This window comes from Argentina anserina, chromosome 1 (genome assembly GCF_933775445.1).
Source record: "Argentina anserina chromosome 1, drPotAnse1.1, whole genome shotgun sequence".
NCBI lineage: Eukaryota > Viridiplantae > Streptophyta > Magnoliopsida > Rosales > Rosaceae > Argentina > Argentina anserina.
In genome coordinates, this window is record NC_065872.1 from 9,390,982 (window position 1) to 9,399,144 (window position 8,163).

At 39.2% G+C, this 8,163-nt stretch overlaps 2 protein-coding genes across 2 annotated transcripts; one reads left to right on the forward strand and one right to left on the reverse strand.

The window, feature by feature from the left end:
* Positions 1-2,230: 2,230 nt before the first annotated feature.
* On the forward strand, positions 2,231-5,125 carry LOC126801499 (ADP-ribosylation factor-like protein 8a). Its single transcript, XM_050529242.1, has 6 exons — positions 2,231-2,369; positions 3,657-3,738; positions 3,827-3,859; positions 4,012-4,133; positions 4,481-4,642; positions 4,753-5,125. The coding sequence occupies exons 1-6, from the start codon at positions 2,332-2,334 to the stop codon at positions 4,868-4,870; spliced, it is 555 nt and encodes a 184-aa protein (XP_050385199.1). The 5' UTR covers positions 2,231-2,331; the 3' UTR covers positions 4,871-5,125.
* Positions 5,126-5,189: 64 nt separating this feature from the next.
* On the reverse strand, positions 5,190-7,211 carry LOC126800523 (L-type lectin-domain containing receptor kinase IX.1-like). Its single transcript, XM_050528248.1, has one exon. It carries the CDS (start codon positions 7,209-7,211, stop codon positions 5,253-5,255), a length of 1,959 nt encoding a protein of 652 aa, XP_050384205.1. The 3' UTR covers positions 5,190-5,252.
* Between the last annotated feature and the right edge of the window lie 952 nt (positions 7,212-8,163).

Genomic DNA, 8,163 nt, shown 5'->3' on the forward strand with positions numbered 1-8,163 from the left:
GGGCGGGAAAAACATTGCTCCTCTCAGATGGGGTTGATTTTGTCTTTTAACCCTCTTTGTGGGCCTCACGTACTTGCCACGTCACCAAGATGACGGAGAAGTTGAAAAAAACTGACGGAAGTACTTCAATGATAGCAATACTAGAGTCTGGGTATCACATTGGTATGATTAAGAGTTGAGGTATCACATTGGTAGGTACACCAGAATTAAGGGACTGTTGGTAAAAAAAACTCTTCTTTAGGTGGCGCAAAAGATCCGGTCTCTTCGTGTTGCTCTCCCCATGCACAACCAATTTCGGTGAAAGCAAAGGTGTCAAGGCCAAGAAGAAAACGAAGTAGAGAAGAACACCATTTGGGATAGACATAACTGAACTCGATCAAATGGTGTTTCGGATTTGCTGCAAAACGGAAGTAATGAAAGAAACTCAACGTTCTCTTTTGGCTACCTTTTCTCCTTCCTCTGAAAAGGATAAATCCTTGGTCTGACTTGGTGACTAAGGCAAGAATAGCTTGCGGCCAAAATTAGATTGAGAAGAGAAGTAACGAATCAGTGGGCGATATTTTATGGTTACCTAAAGTGGAGAGATTGCTTATCGATCTTTCTGCACAAGTCTATCTTTCAGCAAAGGCAATGACTTGAACTTGGGAGTTGGCTTTTATCTCTCTCTCGCTTACTGGTAAACTTCTTGTCTATTGTTTTCCATTTTCTGCTTTGAGCGAAGGTACGTGTTGATCTTCTATGCATGCAACGATGCACAACCGGCCGTGACCCAAATGATTAATCCGTATGCCGTCGACTGTTGATACAGGTGGTTTGGCAAGAGCAGACACATTATTAGTACATACATTTTCAATGATTTCATCCTAATATACGGTGGCGGAACTAGGAATCAAACACCGGGTGGACTTAACTTTGTAACGAAAAATTTTGCGGCGGTGCTGGAGGACTTTATTAATTGAAACAAAGAAAGATAGACCTAATAATTAGGGTAGTAATGTAAGAGCTAATTATTCAAATACAACAAAATACAAGAATTAACTCTACGGCTCGATAAATCTTCAATCTTCTACTAGAGTATGTTACACGTTCTGCTATATACACATAAATAAACCAATGAATACCTACCTTAGATATTATCCTATCTTAAGTTCTTTACTCCAATGTTTAAAATTAAAATTTAATTAATTACATTAGAATTAAGTCTACAAATTGAAGAAACTCAATAAGACGAACTGCAAGAGAGAAAGAGTGACGAGTTCGCTAGTCCGTCATTGCAATAGGCACCATCATGATCAACCAAAGAGAGTGAGGGCTTTTTTTTTGTCAATTATGTAAAATCATTTGTACATTACTAATATTACTAATGTATAAACTAGAACTCTAGAAGCCCTACTATACATATATATAAGATAGTAAAAGATTTTTTTTTGCCCATAATGTGGGTGGACTTGAGTCCACGTTATCATACACCTAGGTCCACCCCTGCTAATATAGAAACCAGAATCTGGCTAGACCACCGTTTTGGGGGGAGGCTGTGCCAACCGTGTTGTCGCACAGGGCTTCTAGTTCCCTAGGCCTCAAAATATTTTTCTTTGATATTATGAAAATATTTTGAACAATTTATCTTATGCATTTAGCAAAATTCCACATCCGGTCTCGAGTTGAAAACGGAGAAAATTATTACTTAATCAAAGTTATTAACATATTGAAAATTCATTTATCGAGATAGAACCGTACACTATTTATCCTTCTCGAAGTGCATGAGTTCACTAGGCAAATGAAGATTGGTCATTAGAGCCGCGTCATTCACTCTTATCTTGGGCCACTCATGTTGGGCTAGATATTAACAAATTACATATCCATTGGGCTCCTTCTCCTACCCGAGACTTCCTCACACCTCGGTCACATGGACCACTACCGCCGCCCAGTACGCCTCCGCCACGTTCAATGATGGCCACCCAATGAGTGACACGCAATCACAAAACTACGACAGGGTGGAATCTTCCTCTGATTGGCCCCTCCTAACCATATCAAGCGGTCAGCCGTAGGTTAGTTTTCTAACGAATTTCCAACCGTCCATAATCTCTGGGCCCCACTCGGACTCCGACGGTCAAGATCTAATATTGTGATTAAAGACAAAAAAAAAGGGAAAATGCGAAATGGGTGATGAATCATATTTATAGTGGGATTCATTGTTGGTAAGAAAATAAAACAGAGCAGAAGAAGAGAGTAGGGAGGGAAAAGGTTGAAGCTTTTTTCTTCTCCAAATCCAAAAAAATAAAAAATCTCTCTCTCTCTCTCTCTACACTGTTGGCTCTTTGGATTCCTCAAATGGGTTTGTGGGAGGCCTTTCTCAATTGGCTCCGTAGGTATGTAACTTCTGTTTACTTCGGTTTCTGTCATTTCAGTTTTGTCATATAAGATTCTAGAGTTTTGAGATTGGAGTTTAGTCCAGAACTGGTGCATTTGTTTCGGGTTATTTTTTGTTGTTCCTAGGATTGTGTTTGGATTTTGTGTTTTGGGATTGAAAGAGGCAGTCTTGAGGTTTGGCTTTGTGAATGAGAAGCTGAAGATTGGGTTGTTATGCTGCTCTTGAGTTGCGTTTCGGAACAATTGTGTTTCGATTTCGGTTGACATTGTTTGATGATCAAATTGATGTTGTGATGAGTTGTTCAAAGCTCGGATTACGGCATTGTTGGGTGGATTATAGAGTAGTGCAGATTGTATGATTTGTATCTTGTGGGTTTCGGGATGGTGGGGGTCAATTTTTTATTGGTTTGAATTGGTGAAGTAAAGTATGAAGCGGGTCGAGAGTGATGTCCTATATGTTTTTTGTGTAGTGTTCTGTTTAGCTGCTTTTTTCAGACAATGGTGGTTTTTCAAGTCTGATAGTAGCTTGATTTCTGCTGCTAAATGATTGGTGTATGGTGGGAACAGGGTCGATTTCTTACCTTGCCGAATTATATTTGTTTAGTGCTTTTAGATTTAGAGTAGTTTTCCAAATGTTATAAGTAGGTACCATCTAAGCTGCTAACACTTGATGGAGTAATCATCCAAATATGAATTTAGGATAAATAAACCTTTAGTCTGCGCTGTGGAGTCTATATTGGGAATAGCTATATAGAAATCCTTTTTATTATTATCTGCAAACAGTATTACGTCTCTACATTTTGCTCTTTCTTGCCTATGAGATCATTAGCACATGTTTAATATGCACTGTATTTACTTTACTTCTGCATCCGATTAAATGTCATCCCATACTGTTGGACAGTTGGAGTTTTTTTTTTTTCGATGTGTAAGGTTATGCATTTCACATTAGTAAGTTTGAGGAATAGATAAATGAAGTATTGATTTTGATAAAGTTTGATTTTTAAATTTTGGGCTTTATTGGTTGTGCTTTTATAATGATCAAATCAAAGACTTGTGTCTTCGTGACTGAGGCATTGAATGAAATGTACTTGATGAACCAAAGAACTAATGCACTTATGCTTGCAGAGATGTAAATACCTTTACTAGGGAGCAACTTTTCTTTTCTTTGATGACTTAAGTTATTGGCAACGTCTCTCTTGTATTTTTTGTTTGTTTTGTTTCATATGATATGAACCTATTAGCTATTCACATTGCCTGCACTTACTTTATTGTACATGTGATTACAGCCTCTTTTTCAAGCAGGAAATGGAGTTATCCTTGATAGGACTTCAGAATGCTGGAAAGACTTCTCTTGTAAATGTTGTTGCAGTAAGTACATTTCACAATGCCTATGAATTAGTGTTCGTTCCTTTTGTTACTTGTGGCTGATTCATTAAAAACTTCCATTTTCTTTTAGACGGGCGGATACAGTGAGGACATGATCCCTACGGTAAGTTTGATGGTTGTAATTTATGTTGGTTTTCTTGTAAACATTTATTCTTCCACCAAATTCTCGTACCTCTTATCAAGTTCTGTGACTTATAATTATCCTGTTGATTTGGAGTACTTAATGACAGTGTGTGCAAATGATTCAATTTTCAGGTAGGATTCAATATGAAAAAGGTAACCAAAGGCAACGTTACAATAAAGTTGTGGGATCTTGGTGGTCAACCCAGGTTTCGTAGCATGTGGGAGCGATACTGTCGTGCAGTTTCTGCTATAGTGTATGTCCCATCTCAATCAGCTTTACTTATAGAAGAACTTGAACTTTGAAAATCTTCTAGCTAGCCACGTATTATTACATCTTCAAGTAAAAAGACCTTTCCACTTGTCCATTTTAAGGAATCACAACAATATAAGTGGCAGTGGCCAAATCATGTGTTATGTATACCCTGTTAATTTTCTAGGATTCTTTTGGTTGTAGTATGGTACATATTAGCAAGTTGTCTCTTTGCAAAACATGAGACCATAAATCCAGAAAAACTTTACCACCATGGCCCCATACTTCAAGTATGTTGAATCAATTTATGATAAGGACTCACGTAGTTGTATAACTTGTTCTTTCCTGTAGCTATGTTGTTGATGCTGCTGATCTTGATAACTTGAGCATCTCAAAAGGGGAGCTTCATGATTTGCTTAGCAAATCCTCACTTAATGGTATCCCATTGCTGATCCTGGGTAACAAGATTGACAAACCGGGAGCTTTGAGTAAACAAGCTTTGACTGATGAAATGTAAGGCACATCCTTGGATTTAGTGGTATACTGTCTTATTATAATTTACGTCTCCCTTATATCTGATTATCCGTCAGTCATTGAACTGAAAAGTGTATTGTGTTATGCAGGGGACTGCAGTCAATTACTGATAGAGAAGTATGTTGCTTCATGATCTCATGCAAGAATTCCACCAACATAGACTCGGTTATTGATTGGCTTGTAAAGCATTCCAAATCAAAAAGCTGAGTGTCTTCTTCTCTTTGGCTTTGATTTCTGTGTGCTTATTACAAATTTTTATGTATGGGTTGTTGGTGGTGGGATTCACTGGTCTAACTTGATTGCAGATTGGTCTATGTGTGTAATTTTTCCCTGTATCATTTCTGATTGCAGACTCTGGGGTTGTTATTTTGATCTTAATCTACCTTCTTCCCCAGACGTCTGCCTATATTCATAATTTCTTGGTATCGGAATTCAGAATTGGTGGAAATTTGGAAACCAGCATTTTACGGTTTTTCCCTTTGCATATGATAAGAAAACGAGCAATCAATAAGAGAAATTTTCAGAGATTCATTTGAAAAGTAGTTTGATCCAGTAGTTCAATGGCATTATGGCAGTCATTATACATGATTTAACGACCTACTATGTTCAAGCTAGAAGTTAGGGATAACTGCGACTGCGAGGAACCAGATTGAGTTTGTCGCTGCGATTGATGCATTGGGTAATGGGGCATAATATGTGGAAGATTTGGCAATGGTGCTTCAAGCTGGAGAACCTTCATCACTTGTCCTGCTTTTGGCCTTTCTTTGCTGTTGGGGTTACAGCACCATAAACCAACCATCAACAAGCACTCCATTTCATTTTGATCAAAATCCACACCCAATCTCTCATCTGCTGCATCCAGAATATTTCCTGAAAGGTACAAATGCCAGACCCTGATATAAAGCGGTAGATGGAACTCTCCGTCCTGGTAAGTCCTCATTCCACAAGCGATTTCGAAGGCCACAACTCCAAAGCTAAACATGTCTGATTCTTTGCTTGCCCTCCCTTGAGCAATATATTCCGGGGCCATATATCCAAAGGTCCCTACAACACCTGTATTTTGAGTCCTTAGCCGTGGATCCACGAGCTTAGCGATCCCGAAATCACCAAGTTTAGTACTGAAATCGTTGTCCAACAGAATATTAGCCGATTTGATATCTCTGTGAAGGACGCACTGCTCTGCATCCTCGTGTAGATAATGAAGAGCAGAGGCCAAGCCTTGAGCTATTCTATACCTGAACTCCCATTGTAAAGTTGCTTTAGGGCCAAATAGATGTGTGTCGAGGCTGCTGTTTGGCATGTATGCATATACAAGCAAGCATTCGCCTTGCTCATGACACCATCCAATAAACTGCACTAAGCTTTTATGTATGATGCGGCTTATGATCCTGGCTTCGTTGATGAAGATTTTCTCATAGTTCTTGTCGGATTGTGCAAATATTCTCTTCACAGCAACTGCACAACCTAGATCTTGTATGATCCCTTTATAAACTTGTCCTGATCCTCCTTGGCCTAGCCTTCTGTCGTTTGCAAATCCATTGGTGGCTGCAACTAGTTCTTGATAAGTAAATTGTCTCGGCAAGGCTAATATCTGAATATCTGAAGCAACACTGGAGGTGTCATCTTCCTCATTTCCATATCCACGAGCCCTCTTCATCCGCTTTCGTACCACCCACCAGTACGCCACACAAAGCATCAAAATCAAGAGAAGAACTGCTGCTGCTGCAGTGACCCTGATATTCAAGTCTATCCTCCGTCGGCTCGCACCGGACTCTATATCTGAACTACTGAATTCCCATGAACTTATAACATGCCGCTCAAAGAGAAGGCCTGTAGCAGATGAGAATCTGATTGTAACCCACTCGGGGAGCGACTTTCTGAGGTCAATATTAAGTGAAAGGGAAGAGAACTCTGCTGCCAAACTCTGCTCGTATGTCCACAACAAAATGAGGTTGTTGGTAGTCGCATTGTATGTTATCCTCGCACGACATTCTTTGCCACTGTGGAGTTTAGGATCCCAGCTTGCATGAACAACTGAGGAGATGGTCTTGTCATTGATCCCGATGTGCGGCCCCGGCGGATCCCAGGGGTTGGACAGAGTGTCGAACTCCACCGTCACAAGCTGGTTGGACTCTGCAAAACGAGTGGTGGTGTTGTACAAGCCTAGGTCTTGACCTGCGGAGTTAGGTGGAATAGGGTAGTGGACTGGAGCGAGGTAGAAGACGAATCCATCAGCAAAGCTTTGGTTAAGAGTGTCGACCACAAAGGAGAAGTTGGTGGTGAAGTCTGCAGCAAGTGATGACCCTTCCCACAAGTGCAACGGCTCTGCATGGGTAGCCCGGCCAACACGGCAAAAATCTGCTGTGTTGAGCTCAATGATTCCTGAACCGTTGGAAGAAGGAGCTGCATCACCCTCGTAGAGGATCTTAGTTGTAGTTTCGTCGAAGTGATTGATACTGAAGGAAAGTGGATGGCAAAGGGGAATAATTAGGAGGAAGATGAGAATGATGGAGTGAAGATGAAAAGTTGCAGACATGATTTCATGCATGCTCATGATAAAGTGATAAACTATGCGACGCAAAGACTCGAAGAAGTCGATTGCTAAATAAACAGCGCAACGACTATGAAAATTGAAGAGTGTAGGTAGGAGATCATCGAAGGAATGAGGCTAATTATCGCTTGAACTGGTCGAAATCAAGACCATTTCGTCACACGTTCTTCACTTCTTCACATTTGAGGAGGGGACGGATGCATACATTAATGGAGGTTTTAATTGATATATTGGAATGAGTCTGCGGCGATCGAGCTCTTAATTGAGTCGACGGAGGTCTTTTCCATAATTGACGACTCTAACTCCAACTTCACCAAAAGGCCAACCCTTTTATTCTTCTACATATAAGAACCAATCAGAAACAATTAAAGTAAAAAATGGACTAATAACATTAAAGCGGTATATATAATAATTTCTCCTTGTTCAATCTCTAAATCTCAATTCCCATACACCAACCCTAAAATCGTTCTACTTCTCTTTTTCTATTTTAAATCACGTTTATTCAATCTTCAATCTCCCCTATTATAAGTGCAGAAGCAGCTAAGCAAAGTTTCTCCTTCTTCTTTTTCTTCTTCTTCTCCACCTCCTATGTTTACTAGTTTAGGCTTTGAATTCATGACTAGTTTATGTTTTTCTAAGTAGGTTCTGTGGTTTTACTCCTTGCTAACTCTCTTTTATATTACTTTTTGTGCTATTGAACATTGTTTTTCCAAGTTAAAGAGTTAAGCAAAAAAGTAATTAGTTGTTGTCTGGAACTTCTATTCACATCTCAAAAAAATGATATTTAGACCTTTATAATAATTAGACATCCAATTTATTTTGACAAGCAACTAAAATGTTATTTAGACATCCTAAATTTTTCCAAAATACCCATAGTCCAATAAAATCAATAAAACTCTATTTTTTACTTTAAAAATTCATTCAAACCTATAATAATTTAATTTATTCA

Bases quoted from the DNA above. Each gene is read 5' to 3' on its own strand.
- LOC126800523 (XM_050528248.1), bottom strand. From the start codon at position 7,211: ATGCATGAAATCATGTCTGCAACTTTTCATCTTCACTCCATCATTCTC.
- LOC126801499 (XM_050529242.1), top strand. From the start codon at position 2,332: ATGGGTTTGTGGGAGGCCTTTCTCAATTGGCTCCGTAG. The intron at 3,860-4,011 runs GTAAGTTTGATG...TTCAATTTTCAG, and splicing joins GTGAGGACATGATCCCTACG to GTAGGATTCAATATGAAAAA. The intron at 4,134-4,480 runs GTATGTCCCATC...TCTTTCCTGTAG, and splicing joins CGTGCAGTTTCTGCTATAGT to CTATGTTGTTGATGCTGCTG.